Source organism: Canis lupus, chromosome 24, assembly GCF_048164855.1.
Source record: "Canis lupus baileyi chromosome 24, mCanLup2.hap1, whole genome shotgun sequence".
NCBI lineage: Eukaryota > Metazoa > Chordata > Mammalia > Carnivora > Canidae > Canis > Canis lupus.
The window spans coordinates 2,113,676-2,134,245 of record NC_132861.1 but is presented as its reverse complement, the minus strand read 5'-3'; the positions used below and the strand labels follow the sequence as shown (position 1 = coordinate 2,134,245).

Sequence of the window (20,570 nt, the reverse complement as noted above, 5' to 3'; positions counted from 1 at the left end):
TTCACTTGTCATGTTATGAAAAAGATAATCTTCAGTAACTTCTGCTTATGTTTACCAAACTTGTCTTGCCTTCCCCAAAAACTGTATAATTAAAGGAAGCATGTAGCCTAAGCACTGGTGGGACTGCTTATGGGAACAGTTCTAGGGATTTAAAACAAGTTTTGATGGCAATCTGATGGTTTATAAGCTATTAACAAACAAGTAGAGGAAGAAAATAGAAACAACTTTTCTTAGCTGAAATTACAAATGTAAAGCAGGGAATTCTTATCTAAAAATATGTAATAAACCTCACTCAATATTGTGAGGAGTCACAATTTTTAAATGCTATTTTGATATGAAAGTCTGTTATTTCAAAGCTCTTAAATTTGGACACAGAACAGTAGTTATCTCAACCTGACAGAACTCCTTCAAAAAATAAAATGCACCACTGACATTTTACTTTGTATATATTTAAGGTTTCTCAAAAACATATGTACATAAATGTAAATGTAAGTATACCAGGAAGGAAGTAGGTTTAGAAGATATAAATATGTGGCGGTGGGGTGGAGAACATGATTCTGTCCTAGAAAGGGAACTGTACTTGATCAGGTACCAGCTACTACTTCATCAAAATATACCTCGACTGCAAACTGTGGACGGTAAATTTTCCATGTTTTTTGTTTATGGGGATTATCCAATTCGCTTCTTGGAAGATAAAGCCTAGAAAAGAAGAAACCTCGTTTCAATCGATGACCATGGCCCCTCTCTTGGCTCCTAGGAAGCCTGCTGAGAACCCACTCCTCCCTTCCATAGCGAACAAAATCTTAATCATCAGTAACAACTTGTCCCTGATTCTTCTCATATTGCCTTCTATGGCAGTAGTGACATTTGACTTTTCACATGGCAATTTATTAATTAGACTAGATGTGAATTAAAATCAAGCAGTAAAATAGTGTCTCTTACATGAGGATAGGGGCATTTTTGACTTATTAACCTCTGTGGAACAAATAAAACTGTTCTCCCTAGTAGTAGGGAAAATTAGAAACCTGTGAAAGTGAGGAGAAAAGTGATCCTAATGGGCTGCCTCTCCAATATGATTGTGGGGTTATAAAGGAAAAAACTGTACCCCTTACCAAGAACTACTCTGGAGGAGCAGCACCAGATGAAGTTCTACCTGAGGGACTTCATCCATGTTATGAGTAAAAGTTTATATACACCCCGGGAAAAATTGTTAAAAATTTTCCATCAAAGCCAAAGTTTCTCTACCCATGAAATATGTGTATTGTAAGTATGTAGACCAGATGTTCCATTTATTATTGCCTTACTGAATATGAGGTATGGTGAGATGTTCAGATTTGAAGAAAGACTAGGGTTGTATATAATGAGAACTATTAATTCATGCCACATACAATCACAACTACTTCAAAACTCATTTCTTTGGATATTTTTCCTTTTTTGTATTGGATGATACATGAGATGTATTGGGGTGATACCAATACATCTCAAATTCTCAGTGCCAAAGAATACTCCTTAAAGTACTAGAATTCTAGAGACCCTCTAGACTCAGGAATGAGTTTCCAGATAGGGAAGAAGTTTCCTTGGAATAGTAGTTATTACTTTTTAAAAAATGGTTTCCCAATTTAGCCACTAGAAAATCATTTTTAACTGGGATACTAGGATTCTCTTGAAGCTGTCTTCATTGATGCTTATTGTGTCATAAATTTCTGCCACTCTAGATCTACATACCACCTTTAAACTAGCTGAAGCCTTCCTTGAGGATGCCTGACTTTTTGGCATAGAATTTGGTGGATGGTCAGTAAATTAACATACAGAGAACCTGCTGTAGTCAGAGTGACTGAGCAGACTCATATTAAACTTGCATGGGAGGGATTTATTACCATACTCAAGATCTGATTAGATTATGTTTTAACTTATGCGACAGTCCATGGCATGGGCCTTGAGGATCATGCAACAGTGGTTCTTAAGAATAGCCCATGTTTTACATGACCAGATTCAGAGGAAAAAGACAATGAAGAATGGGGGACTTGAGGATTTCTTGGTTTCTGTAAATTGAGCATAGGATTGCCATTATGCCTTACACAGACCTTGGAGATTAAGGGGTTTCTACTGGATTGTATCAGAGCCATACCTGTTATTTTGTATAAAAGATGTGTGGAACCAAAAGAAAAATGGGCAGTTGTCATAGTATTTAGGAAGATCCTAAAATTAAAAAAAAAAATTTTTTTAGTATCATTTCTACTATGAAAAATAACAAAGGGGTTAAAATTCTGTATTTGTCGATCAACTAGAGCCATTAAATGTGTAGCATTTAATAGTCTGTAATCTTTCATGACACAGCAGAGGAGGCTTTAAGAAATGCCTGGTTCTTTCTCTTGCTCTTTCTATCAAAATTTAAGGAAATAGTCAGTAGTCTCCTAGTTTACAGTGTCGACCAGAGACTGATGCCCATTTATGCTCAAAGAGATCGTCCACTTCCACAAGGAACAGCTACATTGATAACTGTCAGTATTTAAATAAGAATACCTACATATTCTGAAAGTGTTTTCATTTCATGGCCCCTAAAAATCACAAAATTAGCAACACTGCCTGGACCAGTACTTCTTGTACTGGTGCTGCTGCTTAGAGACCACTGATTGAGAGAGTTCAGACTGGCTTCAGTAATCAAAGGATGGCCATCCGGTATGACATAACATTTCACTATGGAACAGATGCTCTCACCATGGAGCAAGCAGGTGGTGAAGGAGGGCAAGGGATACAAACTTTAAATTGATCAACCTCGTTAATTGTAGGCAGTTCTGCTTGATGATTTTAATAGAAAAACAACCACTAAGGCCTAGAAATTTGTTATATACAGAATAACACTTGTATACTTTGTGACTGCTCAGGGGAAATTACTCATGTTATTCAGAGTAAGGACAATGGCAAACATTCTTTTCGTAAGTTAAATATTGGATTAAAATACTATTATCAACTCAAAGGAAAGTCAAATCTCCCTCATTTTAAAGTCTTTATAAATTATGGGAGCAGGGACGCCTGGGTGGCTCAGCGGTTGGGCATCTGCCTTTGGCTCAGGGCATGATCCTGGGGTCCTGGGATCAAGTTCCGCATTGGGCTTCTTGCATGGAGCCTGCTTCTCTGCCTGTGCCTCTGCCTCTCTTTCTGTGTCTTTCATGAATAAATAAAATCTTTAAAAAAAAATTGTGGGGAGCATGTGTTTTAAAGATACAAAACAAAAATGTGATCACTGCTATGCAGTAGATATGCCTTGGTTTTTTTCTTATTTGAAAATATGATGTAAGTTGTATAGAACTTAGAAAAAACTAAACCAAAAACTCTTTACCTGTGTTCTTTTTATAAACTGTTACAGACCTGACCTGTTTTTCTCCCCCTCCCTGGCCAGGGGTTGATATTTCCTATCATATTCCTTGCTGAGAATTGTAGCAAAGGAAATCCTAAATCAGAATCATTCAAAAGTCCAGATGAGAATACTGGCATAGGTTCTTTCTTGATTACTCACCGAAGAAGAGAAAAATTGCACTTTGACATCGTCATACAGAGGTGGGCAGTTGGATAGCTGAATTATTACACTGTCTGTTTCAACATCATGAAATATCTGTGAATAATCACATGGAATTCAGAACTATAACCCTACCCAGTAGAAGAATAACTGAAGTTCAGTCTGCTTATCAAGGCTTCTGGATTTACCAAGTATGCTTGGTCTTCAAGCCCAGTCACTACCCATATAAATAAATGTGAATCATTTCTGTAAAGTTGCAATACTGTTTACACTTTTAAAAGGCCAATATTCTTGGAGGTTATGGTAATGCACTGTTGAAAAGTGAAGTATTTGGTTTTCTATTAGAGTTTTAGTAAACATTACTGTTGAATGTGTGTCATTTGATTTTCATATGCTGGGACACAGAGCTCAGTTTTAAAGCTGGCATTCACATTTAAGAAGTAATACCTAATTGGTCATGTTTTATCAAAAAGGTGTTTGCTTTTGGGATCATAGGCCTTGTCCATAGCCGACCACTGGATGGAGTGACCAAAGATTGGCCAAGTTTCTGGAATGAAGGACTTTGAAGCTATACTGAGTATTTCTTTGTTACCGATTTACCCTGGTATAATAATGGCATGCACAATGAGAAAAGTCTGTGCTAGGCCCTGTGTAAAATACAAAAGAAAGTGCAAACTCTGGTATGCTTCAGGGAGCTATTTACATAAACAATTAGAATGGCATAAATTACATGTCAAGCTGGATGATGAAGACTGGTGTGTGTGCTTTGGGGAGGTTAACAGGAAGCATAGAATAAGAAGGTTTCACAGAGGCATGGAAACAGCTGGGCATGGATTTGTATCATGAGCGCTGAAGAGAGCATCCAGTGCAGACAGTGTGGTGTGGGGTAGGGAGAGGAAAAACCAGCAAACACATGAAACAGAAATGAAAGTGTTGTGTTCCAAGGGTCAGAAGGTACTCAACCACTTTGAATGGAATCTGCAGGTCAAATTACTGATGGAAATTCGCTCAGGTCTCAGATCTGATAGGGCTATATCATAAAGGTTCAAGAGCCAGGGAAGTAAGTTGTTGAAGCATGTGGTGGCGATGGTGGGGGCATTTCCTGGTGACAAAGTGGCCTGAAAATTTCCACATGTAACACTTCTTCAGTGTTTTATAGCTCACAAAGCAACTTCACGTATGTTATCTAATCCTCATAACACTTGAGATTTGATCTTTATTTTATAAATACACAGAGCTGAAGATCCTAACCAGCTTTGACTACAGGCACACAGAGTGTCTTCTGCTCTACAGTAAGAGCAGAGAAATACTTGCATATTTTAGGACTCTCTGTACTGTACTGTATGAGAAGAAAGGGAAGGAGGGAGAGCATTGTAGAAATTTGGCAATGAGCAGATGAGCTGCCGGACTAGGCAGGGGCAATGGGAACAGAAAGGAATGGAGAAAGTGAAGAGAGATTCCAAAGGTATAATCAACAGGAATTGGTGACTGACTGGACTGGGGGTGGGGGACGCGGGGGGCGAGGGGCACAGCAAAGAAAGAATCAAAGATACTACTACCTTTTAAGGCCTGAGTGAGAGAACTCTGGTGTCATTTGCAGAAGCCGAGGAAAAGCTCATTTGACACATTTGGATCAACAAATGTGGTAGCATTGTGGGAGTAGAGGCTGTCTACCTGCCAGGTGGTGGGTGCTCATAAATGTGTGCAGAGTGAGAGAAAAAAAATAGCTTTAAAGCAGGGGAATGGATGAGCAAAACCAAGAGTAGAGTATTTGTAGAGATAAGAACAGAAAGTCAATCAGGTCTGGGTGAGTGCCTTCAGTTGGGTAAAGGTGAAGGAGTGGTGTTGGAGAAAGAAGAGAGACAAAACCCTGAGAGAGAATTTTGAGAGTTTATATTTCTGAGACCCAGGAAGGTTTCTTATTACTTCAGAAAAGGTGGGTAGTCTAAGGTACTTCTTCAAGTAGAAAGAAAAGAAAACAAGACTATCAGGACCCATTGCTTTGGGCAAAGAAATACATCCCCCGTCTGACCACCCTTGCATGATTTCTCACAGTGCAGTCCCATAGGACATCTGAGGTAGAATCACTTGGGACATTGCTAACTCTAGATATTTCTGGGCCCCATTCCAGATTTCCTGAATATATTTTTGGGGTACAATCTAGGTATCTGCATCTTTATGAGCTCCTAGGTGATTCACATGCACACTAAAATTTTAGAATCAGTGCCATATTATAAAATAACCAAGAAGAAGACGACATGGCTAAAAATCACCAGATGCATGAATTTAAAATTCAGATAGATTCCTGGGGACATGCTTGGCATGTATGGAAAAGTGACAGGCAAAGCAATACTCTGAACTGAAAACATATTCTGGAAAATGCCCTGAAAAACGATTTTGAATAATGAGTTTGAGCTCTGACTTGCTCAAGGACACCAAGTTGGATGGTAACCAGAAAACAACATGGTCTTTCTTTGTGATGACTGATGGTTTGGGGAAGTCAACATGCTGATTTGACATTGAGATTTAAAACAAACACTAGGGGAATGTAAGCTGGTGCAGCCACTCTGGAAAACAGTATGGAGGTTTCCTCAAAGAGTTGAAAATAGAGCTACCCTATGACCCAGCAATTGTACTACTAGGGATTTACCCCAAAGATATAAATGTAGTGATCCAAAGGGGCACCTGCACCCCAATGTTTATAGCAGGAACGTCCATAATAGGCAAACAATGGAAAGAGCCCAGATGTTCATTGACAGTGAATGGATAAAGAAGATGTGGTATATATATTTATGTATTTATATATGTTTATATATTTACATATAATGGACTACTGAGCCATCCAAAAATGAGATCTTGCCATTTACAATGATGTGGATGGAACTAGAGGGTATTATGCTAAGTGGAATAAGTCAGAGAATTATGATCTCACTCATGTGGAATTTAAGAAACAAAACAGAGGATCATAGGGGAAGAAAGGAAAAAATAAAATAAGATGAAATCAGAGAGGGAGACAAACCATAAGAGACAATCTATAGGAAACTGAGGGTCGCTGGAGGGGAGGGAGTAGGGGGGATAGGGTAACTGGATGATGGGCATTAAGGAGGGCAGGTGATGTAATGAGCACCAGGTATTACATAAGACTCATGAATCACTGATCTCTACCTCTGAAATCAATAATACATTATATGTTTATTAATTGAATTTAAGTAAAATTTTAAAAATACCAGAATTTTCAGGTTACATGCTGTTACCTGACAGTTTTTAGAAGCAGAACAGAAAAAGATGATCTTGTGCTGCATTATTACTTGTACTTTTAGATCATTTCCATTGCCTTTTCCAACACCTGAAGAAAATAAAGTTAGGCTAGTTAGAGCAAAGAACAAATGTATCACCAATTAACATTATGGATTAAAAAGAGGAAACTATTCCAGCTAACAGTGTGTCAATAATGAATCATTTAGGTCTTGCTTGGATTCCATCTTCAAAAGACAAAGCTTTGAGCCCAACTTTGTCTCCTAAAGCACAACTCATAAGGCTGGGGGGCAGAAAAAGACATAGTTCAGCTTCGAAGACTTAGAATCTCATTTCTTCAACTTTCTAGAAAAAAAAAATCAGGGAAGGTAACTTGCAACATTTCCTGCTAATGTGTTACTTGCTTCAGACATCTGATAATGTTTCTCAATAATAAATAGTCTAAATTCCTCTTGCTTCATCTAACTTCAGTTCCTAGAGCAATCAATCTCTATGGAAATATTGGACAGCTGTAATCTAAACATTCCTGTGGCGTTCAGGATACATCTACAGACAAATGGTTTCTTGCTCTTTATTCAATTCAAATGACCCCCTTCTTTTAGTAGTTCCTAAAAGGGCTGGTTTCTCAAGCCTTCAATTAATTTCGTATTGCTTACCTTTTAACCATGCATGTGAAAAATATACACAGAAGTAAAGGTACAGAACTAAAAAGACATTCTAACAAAGTCATATATTAATCATTCTTGATGTTCATGTTTTCATTGTTTTCACTAACACCACATTAGTAATTTGTCTTAAGCATCATCATTTCTCAGAGGAGGGGCAAGACGGCGGGAGAGGAGGGTCCCCAGGCCACCTGTCCCCACCAACTTACCTAGATAACCTTCAAATCATCCTGAAAATCTATGAATTCGGCCCGAGATTTAAAGAGAGAACAGCTGGAACGCTACAGTGAGAAGAGTTCGCGCTTCTATCAAGGTAGGAAGACGTGGAAAAAGAAAGAAACAAAAGGCCTCCGAGGGGGAGGGGCCCGCGAGGAGCCGGGCTGAGGCCGGGGCGAGTGTCCCCAGGACAGGAGAGCCCCGTCCCCGAGAAGCAGGAGCTGCACCGACCTTCCCGGGTGGAAAGGGGCTCGCGGGGAGTTGGAGCAGGACCCAGGAGGGCGGGGGTGCCCTCGGGCTCCCGGGGACACTAACAGGCACCTGCGCCCCGGGAGAGTGCGCCGAGCTCCCTAAGGGCTGCAGCGCGCACGGCGGGACCCGGAGCAGCTCGGGGGCTCGGGGGCGGCTCCGCGGAGGGGGCTGCGGGGCGGGAGCAGCTCCGGGGGGCTCGGGGGCGGCTCCGCGGAGGGGGCTGCGGGGCGGAGGCGCGAATTCACCAGCGCAGGCCCCTAGCACAGGGCGCGGGACAGGGCCCAGGATCCGGCCTCCCCCCGGGACAGGCAGAGGCCGGGAGGGCCCAGGACAGCGAGGACGCTCCTGCCCCGAGCTGAGCAGATCAGCGGCCCCGCCCGGAGCCTCCAGGCCCTGCAGACAGAGAGCTCCGGAGCTACTGCGGGGGCTGACTCCAGGGCTGCAGAGCTGGCCCCGCCACTGGGGCTGTTCCTCCTGGGGCCTCACGGGGTAAACAACCCCACTGAGCCCTGCACCAGGCAGGGGCACAGCAGCTCCCCCAAGTGCTCACACCTGAAAATCAGCACAGCAGGCCCCTCCCCCAGAAGACCAGCTAGAAGGACAATTTCCAGGGGGAGCCAAGGGACTTAAAGTACACAGAATCAGAAGATACTCCCCGTGTTTTTTTGTTTTGTTTTGTTTTGTTTTTTCATTTCTGTTTGCTTCCCCCACCCTTTTCTTCCCCTTTCTTTCTTTTTCTTTCTCTTTTTCTTCTTTTTTTTTCTTTTTTCTTCCTTTTTTCTTTTTTCTTTTTCTCTTTCCTTCTTTCTCTCCTCTTTTTTTCTCCTTTGCCCAATACAACTTGATTTTGGCCACTCTGCACTGAGCAAAATGACTAGAAGTAAAACCTTACCTCAAAAGAAAGAATCAGAAACAGTCCTCTCTCCCACAGAGTTACAAAATCTGGATTACAATTCAATGTCAGAAAGCCAATTCAGAAGCACTATTATACAGCTGCTGGTGGCTCTAGAAAAAAAGCATAAAGGACTCAAGAGACTTCATGGCAGCAGAATTTAGATCCAATCAGGCAGAAATTAAAAATCAATTGAATGAGATACAATCCAAACTAGAAGCCCTAACGACGAGGGTTAACGAGGTGGAAGAATGAGTGAGTGACATAGAAAACAAGTTGATGGCAAAGAGGGAAACTGAGGAAAAAAGAGACAGACAATTAAAAGACCATGAGGATAGATTAAGGGAAATAAACGACAGCCTGAGGAAGAAAAACCTACGTTTAATTGGGGTTCCTGAGGGCGCCGAAAGGGCCAGAGGGCCAGAATATGTATATGAACAAATCCTAGCTGAAAACTTTCCTAATCTGGTAAGGGAAACAGGCATTCAGATGCAGGAAATAGAGAGATCCCCCCCTAAAATCAATAAAAACCGTTCAACACCTCGACATTTAATAGTGAAGTTTGCAAATTCCAAAGATAAAGAGAAGATCTTTAAAGCAGCAAGAGACAAGAAATCCCTGACTTTTATGGGGAGGAGTATTAGGGTAACAGCAGACCTCTCCACAGAGACCTGGCAGGCCAGAAAGGGCTGGCAGGATATATTCAGGGTCCTAAATGAGAAGAACATGCAACCAAGAATACTTTATCCAGCAAGGCTCTCATTCAAAATGGAAGGAGAGATAAAGAGCTTCCAAGACAGGCAGGAGCTGAAAGAATATGTGACCACCAAACCAGCTCTGCAAGAAATTTTAAGGGGGACTCTTAAAATTCCCCTTTAAGAAGAAGTTCAGTGGAACAATCCACAAAAACAGGGACTGAATAGATATCATGATGACACTAAACTCATATCTCTCAATAGTAACTCTGAACGTGAACGGGCTTAATGACCCCATCAAAAGGCCCAGGGTTTCAGACTGGATAAAAAAGCAGGACCCATCTATTTGCTGTCTACAAGAGACTCATTTTAGACAGAAGGACACCAGCAGCCTGAAAATAAAAGGTTGGAGAACCATTTACCATTCAAATGGTCCTCAAAAGAAAGCACGGGTAGCCATCCTTATATCAGATAAACTAAAATTTACCCCGAAGACTGTAGTGAGAGATGAAGAGGGACACTATCTCATACTTAAAGGATCTATCCAACAAGAGGACTTAACATTCCTTAATATATATGCCCCGAATGTGGGAGCTGCCAAATATTTAAATCAATTAATAACCAAAGTGAAGAAATACTTAGATAATAATACACTTATACTTGGTGACTTCAATCTAGCTCTTTCTACCCTCGATAGGTCTTCTAAGCACAACATCTCCAAAGAAATGAGAGCTTTAAATGATACACTGGACCAGATGGATTTCACAGATATCTACAGAACTTTACATCCAAACTCAACTGAATACACATTCTTCTCAAGCGCACATGGAACTTTCTCCAGAATAGACCACATACTGGGTCACAAATCAGGTCTGAACCGATACCAAAAGATTGGGATCGCCCCCTGCATATTCTCAGATCATAATGCCTTGAAATTAGAACTAAATCACAACAAGAAGTTTGGAAGGACCTCAAACACGTGGAGGTTAAGGACCATCCTGCTAAAAGATGAAAGGGTCAACCAGGAAATTAAGGAAGAATTAAAAAGATTCATGGAAACTAATGAGAATGAAGATACAACCGTTCAAAATCTTTGGGATGCAGCCAAAGCAGTCCTAAGGGGGAAATACATCGCAATACAAGCAGCCATTCAAAGACTGGAAAGAACTCAAATACAAAAGCTAACCTTACACATAAAGGAGCTAGAGAAAAAACAGCAGATAGATCCTACACCCAGCAGAAGAAGAGAGTTAATTAAAATTCGAGCAGAACTCAACGAAATCGAGACCAGAAGAACTGTGGAACAGATCAACAGAACCAGGAGTTGGTTCTTTGAAAGAATTAATAAGATAGATAAACCATTAGCCAGCCTTATTAAAAAGAAGAGAGAGAAGACTCAAATTAATAAAATCATGAATGAGAAAGGAGAGATCACTACCAACACCAAGGAAATACAAACGATTTTAAAAAAATATTATGAACAGCTATATGCCAATAAATTAGGCAATCTAGAAGAAATGGACGCATTCCTGGAAAGCCACAAACTACCAAAACTGGAACAGGAAGAAATAGAAAACCTGAACAGGCCAATAACCAGGGAGGAAATTGAAGCAGTCATCAAAAACCTCCCAAGACACAAGAGTCCAGGGCCAGATGGCTTCCCAGAGGAATTCTAGCAAACGTTTAAAAAGAAATCATGCCTATTCTACTAAAGCTGTTTGGAAAGATAGAAAGAGATGGAGCACTTCCAAATTCGTTCTATGAGGCCAGCATCACCTTAATTCCAAACCAGACAAAGACCCCACCAAAAAAGAGAATTACAGACCAATATCCCTGATGAAGATGGATGCAAAAATTCTCAACAAGATACTAGCCAATAGGATCCAAAGTACATTAAGAAAATTATTCACCAGGACCAAGTAGGATTTATCCCCAGGACACAAGGCTGGTTCAACACTCGTAAAACAATCAATGTGATTCATCATATCAGCAAGAGAAAAACCAAGAACCATATGATCCTCTCATTAGATGCAGAGAAAGCATTTGACAAAATACAGCATCCATTCCTGATCAAAACTCTTCAGAGTGTAGGGATAGAGGGAACATTCCTCGACATCTTAAAAGCCATCTACGAAAAGCCCAGAGCAAATATCATTCTCAATGGGGAAGCACTGGGAGCCTTTCCCCTAAGATCAGGAACAAGACAGGGATGTCCATTCTCACCACTGCTATTCAACATAGTACTGGAAGTCCTAGCCTCAGCAATCAGACAACAAAAAGACATTAAAGGCATTCAAATTGGCAAAGAAGAAGTCAAACTCTCCCTCTTCGTTGATGACATGATACTCTACATAGAAAACCCAAAAGCCTCTACCCCAAGATTGCTAGAACTCATACAGCAATTTGGTAGCATTGCAGGACACAAAATCAATGCCCAGAAATCAAAGGCATTTCTATACACTAACAATGAGGCTGAAGAAAGAGAAATTAAGGAGTCAATCCCATTTACAATTGCACCCAAAAGCATAAGATACCTAGGAATAAACCTAACCAAAGAGGTAAAGGATCTGTACCCTAAAAACTATAGAACACTTCTGAAAGAAATTGAGGAAGACTCAAAGAGATGGAGAAATATTCCATGCTCATGGATTGGCAGAATTAATATTGTGAAATGACAATGTTACCCAGGGGAATTTACACCTTTAATGCAATCCTATCAAAATACCATGGACTTTCTTCAGAGAGTTAGAACGAATTATTTTAAGATTTGTGTGGAATCAGAAAAGACCCTGAATAGTCAGGGGAATATTAAAAAAGAAAACCATAGCTGGGGGCATCACAATGCCAGATTTCAGGTTGTACTACAAAGCTGTGGTCATCAAGACAGTGTGGTACTGGCACAAAAACAGACACATAGATCAATGGGACAGAATAGAGAATCCAGAAGTGGACCCTGAACTTTATGGTCAACTAATATTCGATAAAGGAGGAAAGACTATCCACTGGAAGAAAGACAGTCTCTTCAATAAACGGTGCTGGGAAAATTGGACATCCACATGCAGAAGAATGAAACTAGACCACTCTCTTGCACCAGACACAAAGATAAACTCAAAATGGATGAAAGATCTAAATGTGAGGCAAGATTCCATCACAATCCTAGAGGAGAACACAGGCAACACCCTTTTTGAACTCGGCCACAGTAACTTCTTGCAAGATACATCCATGAAGGCAAGAGAAACAAAAGCAAAAATGAATTATTGGGACTTCATCCAGATAAGAAGCTTTTGCACAGCAAAGGATACAGTCAACAAAACTAAAAGACAACCTCCAGAATGGGAGAAGATATTTGCAAATGACATATCAGATAAAGGGCTAGTTTCCAAGATGTATAAAGAACTTATTAAACTCAACAGCAAAGAAACAAACAATCCAATCATGAAATGGGCAAAAGACATGAACAGAAATCTCACAGAGGAAGACATAGACATGGCCAAGATGCATATGAGAAAATGCTCTGCATCACTTGCCATCAGGGAAATACAAATCAAAACCACAATGAGATCCCACCTCACACCAGTGAGAATGGGGAAAATTAACAAGGCAGGAAACCACAAATGTTGGAGAGGATGCGGAGAAAAGGGAACCCTCCTGCACTGTTGGTGGGAATGTGAACTGGTGCAGCCACTCTGGAAAACTGTGTGGAGGTTCCTCAAAGAGTTAAAAATAGACCCGCCCTACGACCCAGCAATTGCACTGCTGGGGATTTACCCCAAAGATACAGATGCAGTGAAACGCCGGGACACCTACACCCCGATGTTTCTAGCAGCAATGTCCACAATAGCCAAACTGTGGAAGGAGCCTCAGTGTCCATCGAAAGATGAATGGATAAAGAAGATGTGGTTTATGTATACAACGGAATATTCCTCAGCCATTAGAAACGACAAATACCCACCATTTGCTTCAACGTGGATGGAACTGGAGGGTATTATGCTGAGTGAAGTACGTCAATTAGCGAAGGACAAACATTGTATGTTCTCATTCGTTTGGGGAATATAAATAATAGTGAAAGGGAATATAAGGGAAGGGAGAAGAAATGTGTGGGAAATATCAGAAAGGGAGACAGAACATAAAGACTGCTAACTCTGGGAAACGAACTAGGGGTGCTGGAAGGGGAGGAGGGCGGGGTGTGGGGGTGACTGGGTGACGGGCACTGAGGGGGGCACTTGACGGGATGAGCACTGGGTGTTATTCTGTATGTTGGCAAATTGAACACCAATAAAAAATAAATTTATTATATAAAAAAAGCATCATCATTTCTTAGCCTACTTCTTCCATCTCATTCCAGTTGCAGAACTCCTTTCCCCTGATGTCTACCAGGAATCAGTGAAATGTACCTCTAAATTAATTCAAATACTTATCACATGACAGGAAAGGGCAGTGATTTATAAGCTTAGTGCTCACATTTAAAACTTTTAAAATATATTTATAAAATGAAGAATCTCCTCAACCATCCCCACCTGTTTATTTCTCCAGTTCCAAATGCATAAATATGATTGTTTTTATGCACATCGAGTCAAATATGAATATATACATTCTCTGGTATTTTTTTATATATGTACACACAAATATGAATATATAGTATTCTGCACTTCTGTTTTACAGAAATTGTTGCATACCATAGCACTGTCCTGTACCTTGCATTTTTAAAATACATGTCATAAATTTTATTTAACTCATTCATAAAAATCAGTAAAATGTTACAGCTGGTTCAAAGTAAAGTATACAAGTCACCAGGGAAAACACTATGAGGCTCCTCACAAAATTAGAAATAGAATTACCATGTGGTCCAGTAATTTTACTACTAGGTATTTACCCAAAGAATATGAAAACACTACTTTGAAAAGATATATACACCCCTATATTTATTGCAGCATTATTTATAGTAGCCAATATATGGAGGCAATCCAAGTGTCTATTGATAGGTGAATAGTATACATACACAATGGAATATTGCTCAGCTGTAAAAGAGAATTAAATCTTGCCATTTGCAACAATATGGATGGACCTAGAGGATATAAAGCTAAGTGAAATAAGAGAGACAAATATCATGTTTCCACTCATATATGGAATTTAAGAAAATTAAAAAAAGATAAAAAAATCAGGATTCTTAAATACAGAGAACAAACTGGAGTCTGCCAGAAGGGAGGTGGGTGGGGCGATTGGTGAAATAAAAGGGATTAAAGAATATGCTTATCTTGATGAATACTGAGTAATGTATAAAATTGTTGAATCATAATATCATATACCTGAAGCTAATATAAGCTAATGTATGTTAGTTATACTTCAATTTAAAAAAAGTACTGCATGTCTATAGGGGGATAAGGGCTGATGACATGAGTTTACAAAGAGATACAAAGTGGCTCAATAATCAATTGCTTTCCACTAGACAAAACTAATTTGTATTTTTATGTTCAGATATTATTTACAGTATTATTAGTTTTCTACAAATTACAGAGTAATAAAGAACTTGCAGACCATGAGAAGAAGGGATAATCCCAGAATGGTGCGCTAGACAAAATATTGCTCATTTCAAGGTCCCTCACCCTTTTTTCTGATAGGCTCATCTCCCTTCTGTTTTGATCATAATCATAACAATCTGAAAGGAAGATTATTCTTATTCCAAAAGAAAGCTGATGTTTCTAACATTGGGTCAGGAAGAAACAGGAAATCTGAACAGATAAATTACTAGTAATGAAACTAAATTGGTAATCAAACAACACCCAACAAACTAAAGCCCTGGACCAAATGGAATCACAGATGAATTCTACTAAACATTTAAAGAAAAGTTAGTACCTATTCTCCTCCAACTATCCCTAGAAACAGAAGGGGAATGAAAAACTTCCAAATATATTCTATAAGGCCAGCATTACCCATTCCAAAACCAGACTAAAGTCACTATAAAAAAATTAGAGGGATGCCTGGGTGGCTTAGCAGTTGGGCTCCTGCCTTTAGCCCGGGGTGTGATCCTGGAGTCCCAGGATCTAGTCCCGTGTCGGGCTCCCTGTGGAGCCTGCTTCTCTCTCTGCCTGTGTCTCTGCCTCTCTCTGTGTGTCTCTCATGAATAAATAGAAAAAATTTAAAAAAGAATTAGAACTACAGGCCAACATTCCCAATGATATAAAAACCCTCAACAAAATATTAGCAAACTACACTCTTACAATACATTAAAAGGATCATTTACCATGATCAGTAGGACTTATTAGAGGGATGCAAGGATGGTTCAGTATTTTCAAATCATTCAACATGGTATATACTACATGAGCAAAAGGAGGATAAAGATTCTATGCTGGTTGTTTTTTGTTGCTGGGAAGATGGCAGAGTAGGAGGATCCTGAGCTCACTTTGTCCCACAGCCACACCAAGATAACAGCCACATCAGGGCAACGAATTCTGAAAAGGACCTAAAGACTGGCAGAACAGACTTTGTACAGTAGAGAGGCCACATTGAAAAGGGTAGGTAAGGTGGAGGCACAGTTGAGAACCAAACCCCCAGTAAGACTAATCACAACCAAACCCCCAAGCATGAAGAAGCAAGAGGCTCAGACGCCACAGCAGGCACAAGGGAGCTGCACTGAGAAGACAAGACCTCATAACATTTGGCTTTAAAAACTAGTGGGACTTAATAGGTCTTTATGGCCATCAGAGTTCAACTCTGGGCACTTTATTTATTTATTCAAGTATAATTAACATAAGTACTCTATTAGTTTCAGGTGTACAATATAATGATTCAAAAAAGTCTATACACTACTCAGTGCTCATCAAGGTGAATGTACTATTAATTTTCTTTTTCTATTTCACCAATTCCCCGCTCCACTTCCCCTCTGGCAACCACCAGTTCTCCGTATTTAGGAGTCTAGTTTTCTGTCCTTTTGTTTGTTTGTTCTGTTTCTTAAATTGCATATATGTATGAAATCATATGGTATTTGTCTTTCTCTGATTGACTTATTGCAATTAAAAATATACCCTGTAGGGCCATTCATGGATGTTCAAATGGCAAGATTTCATTCTTTTTCATGGCTGAATAACATTCCATTATACATAAATATACATACACATATATACTACCTCTTCTTTATCCATTTACCTATTAATGGACACTCGAGTTGCTTCCATATATTGGCTATTGTAAATAATGTTGCAATAAACATAGGGGTGTATATATCTTTTCAAATTAGTGTTTTCATATTCTTTGGGCAAATAACCAGTAGTGGAATTACTGAATCATATTGTAATTCTATTTTTAATTTTTGTGAGGAAACCCTATACTATTTTCCACAGTGCCTGCAGCAATTTGCATTTCCACCAACAATGTACAAGGGTTCCTTTTTCTCGAATTCCTCATCACACTTGTTTCTTGTGTTCTTGATTCTAGCCATTCTGACAAGTGTGAAGTCATTGTGGTTTTGATTCATATGTCCTTGATGATTAGCGATGTTGAGAATCTTTTCATGTGTCTGTTGGCCACGTGTATGTCTTTTATTGAAAAAATGTCTATTCAAGTCTTCTGTCCAATTTTTAATCTGATTGTTTTTTGGTGTTGAGTTGTATATGTTCTTTATATATTTTGGATATTAACTCTTTATCAAATATATCATTTACAAATATCCTCTCCATTCAATAGGTTGTCTTTTTATTTGGTTGATGGTTTTCTTCATTGTGCAAAAGCTTTTTATTTTGGTTCAGTCTCAATAGTTTAATTTTGATTTTGTTTCCCGCACCTTAGGAGACATATGTAGAAAAACATTGCTATAGCCATGTTAAAGAAATTATGCTCTATGGTCTCTTCTATCAGTTTATGGTTTTAGGTCTCACATTTAGGTCTTTAATCCACTCTGAATTTGTATGGTGTAAGAAAGTGGCTCAGTTTCACTCTTTTGCATGTAGCAGTCCAGTTTTCCCAACACCATTTGTTAGAGAGATGCTTTTTCCCATTGTATATTCTTGCCTCCTTTGTTATAATTAGCCATAAAAGCATAGGTTTATTTTGGGCTCATTATTCTGTTCCACTGATGTATCTATTTTTTCTGACAGTCCATTGGTGTGTCTATTTTTGTGGTTACTACAACTTTCTAGTATATCTTGAAATTTGGGATTGTGATATTTCCAGCTTTGTTTTTCTTTGTCAAAATTTCTTTGTCTATTTGGGGTCTTCTGTGGTTCCATACACATTTTAGGATTATTCTATTTCTTTGAAAAATATTATTGGTTTTTTGATAGAGTTGCATTAAATCTGTGGACCATTTTGGGTAGCATGGACATTTTAACAATTTAAAATTTTAACAATGGGACTGTTTTTTTTTTAACTTCTCTTTCTGCTACTTCATTATTAGTGTAGAGAAAGACAACAGGTCTATGTATATTAATTTGGTATCCTGTGACTTTACTAAATTATCAGTTCTGGATGTTTTTTGGTGAGGATTTTCTTTTTTTTAAGATTTTATTTATTTTAGAGAGAGAGTGCATGCATGTGTGAGCAGAGGGAGAGGCAGAAAGTGAGACAGAGGGAAAGGGAGAGAATTCTAAGCAGATTCACATTAAGTGATCAAGCACTAATGTTGTGCTTGATCCCCCAACCCTAAGATCATGACCTGAACTGAAACCAAGAGTCAGACAATTAAGTGACAGAGCCATTCAGGTACCCTGGTGAAGCATTTTCTATATATCATATTATGGCATATACCAATACTGACAGTTTTACAGCTTCCTTACTAATTTAACTGCCCTTTATTTCTTTTTCTTTTTCTTTTTTAAATATTTTTATTTATTTATGACAGTCACACAGAGAGAGAGAGAGAGAGAGAGAGAGAGAGAGAGAGGCAGAGACACAGGCTCCATGCACCGGGAGCCTGACGTGGGATTCGATTCCGGGTCTCCAGGATCGCGCCCCGGGCCAAAGGCAGGCGCCAAACCGCTGCGCCACCCAGGGATCCCTATTTCTTTTTCTTGTATGATTGTTGTGGCCAAGACTTCTCATACTATGTTGAGTAAAAGTAGTGAGAGTAGACATCCTTGTCTAGTTCCTGATCTTAGAGCAAAAGTTCTCTTTTTCACCATTGAGGATGATGTTAGCTGTCAGTTTTTTAAATATATATGGCCTTTATTAGGTTGAGGTATGTTCCCTCTAACCTTCTTTTTGAGAATTTTTATTGTGATTGGATGTTGTACTTTGTCAAATGCTTTTTTCTGCATCTATTGAAATGCTCATATGATTTTTATCCTTTCTCTTGATGTATCATGTTGTTGATTTGAAAATACTGAAACATCCTTGCATCTCTGGCATAAACTCCCCTGGATCATGGTGAATTTTTTAATATATTGTTGGATTCAGTTTGCTAATATTTTTTGAGGATTTTTACATTTATGTTCATCAGAGATATTGACCTGGAGTTTTCTTTTTTGGTAGTGTCCATTTAAAAAAATATTTTATTTATCTATGAGAGGGAGAGAAAGCATGAGCATGAGAGCAGAGGGAGGGGCAGACAAAGAGGCAGGCTCTTCACTGAGTATGGAGCCTGATGCAGGGCTTGATCTCAGGACCCTGGGATCATGACCTGAGCCAAAATCAAGATTCAGACACTCAACCAATGGAACCACCCAGGCACCCTTGTCTGGGAAACTCTTTCTCTCTCCTTCTCAATGACAGCCTTGTTGGGTGGAGTGTTCTTGATTGCAGTTTTTTTCCTTTCAGGTCTTTAACATTGGCTTTAGCAACTGTTTTCTAGTATGTCTCCTCCAGTATGGGAAACAAAAGGAACAATAAGCCATTGGGACTACAAAATAAATTTGCACAGTGAAGGAAACCACCACCAAGTTGAAAAGGCAACTTCCTGAATGGGAGAAGATACTTTAAATGATATATCTGATGTGTAATTAATATCCAAAACATATGAAGAAATTATAAAACTCAACACCAAAATACAAATAATCTAATTTAAAGGTGAGCAGAGGATCTGAATAGACATTTTCCACAGAGGACATACAAATGGCTGACCCATGAAAAGATTCTGAACATCACTAATCATGAAAGAAATGTAAATAAAAAACCCATAATAATATATCACTTGACACTGTCAGAATGGGTAAAATAAAAAAGACAAGAAATAATAAGTGTTGACAAGGATGTGGAGAATGAGGAACACTTGCACACTTTTGGTTGGAATGTAAATTGGTGCAGCCATGGTGGAAAACAGTATTGAGGTTCCTTAAGAGATGAAAAATAGGGGAAAAAAAAGAGATAAAAAATAGAAATACCATATGATCCAGCAATTGCACTACTGGGTATTTACCCAGAGAAGACAAAAACAGTATTTTTTTTAAATAATAAACTTATTCTTTATTGATGTTCAATTTGCCAACATACAGAATAACAGCCAGTGCTCATCCTGTCAAGTGCCCACCTCAGTGCCCGCTACCCAGTCACCCCCACCCCCACCCTCCTCCCCTTCCACCACCCCTAGTTCGTTTCCGAGAGTCAGGAGTCTTCCATGTTCAAAAACAGTAATTTGAAAAGATATCTACACCTCTCTCTTTACTGCAATAGCCAAGACATGGAAGCTACTTAAGTGTCCATTGATAGATGAATAAAGAGATGATTAGATATAGATACAGATATAGATATAGATATAGATATATAACTCACCCATAAAAAGAATGATATTTTGCTATTTGTGACAACATGGATGGACCTCCAGGATATTATTTTAAGTGAAATAAGTCAGACAAAAATGGACAAATATCATATGGGTTTACTTTTATGTGGAATATAAAAAATAAAAAAATGATCAAACAAAAAAGTAGAATCAAACCTGTAAATACAGAAAACAAACTGGTGGTTACCAGAGGGGAGGCAGATGGGAAGATGTACAAAATAGGTGAAGGAGAGTGGGAGATACAGGCTTTCAGTCATGGAATGAATAAGTCATGGGGGTAAAAGGTACAGCATAGGAAATGTAGTGAGTGGTACTGTAATAGTGTTGTATGGTGATAGATGGTAGCTATACTTGTGGTGAGCATAACATA

General features: G+C 39.1%; 1 protein-coding gene across 12 annotated transcripts in view; it reads right to left on the bottom strand.

Annotated features, from left to right (window-relative positions):
• The window catches only part of LOC140616601 (phosphatidylinositol 3,4,5-trisphosphate 3-phosphatase TPTE2-like), a 160,306-nt gene that overhangs the window by 5,217 nt on the left and 134,519 nt on the right, over window positions 1-20,570 (bottom strand). For all 12 annotated transcript variants that reach the window (XM_072797236.1, XM_072797235.1, XM_072797240.1 and 9 more), the window contains 4 exons: window positions 6,772-6,863; window positions 3,518-3,613; window positions 2,129-2,199; window positions 618-699 (listed from right to left, as the gene is read on the bottom strand). In XM_072797236.1, coding sequence (XP_072653337.1) covers window positions 618-699; window positions 2,129-2,199; window positions 3,518-3,613; window positions 6,772-6,863 — 341 coding nt within the window. The remainder of the gene's footprint in view (window positions 1-617; window positions 700-2,128; window positions 2,200-3,517; window positions 3,614-6,771; window positions 6,864-20,570) is intronic.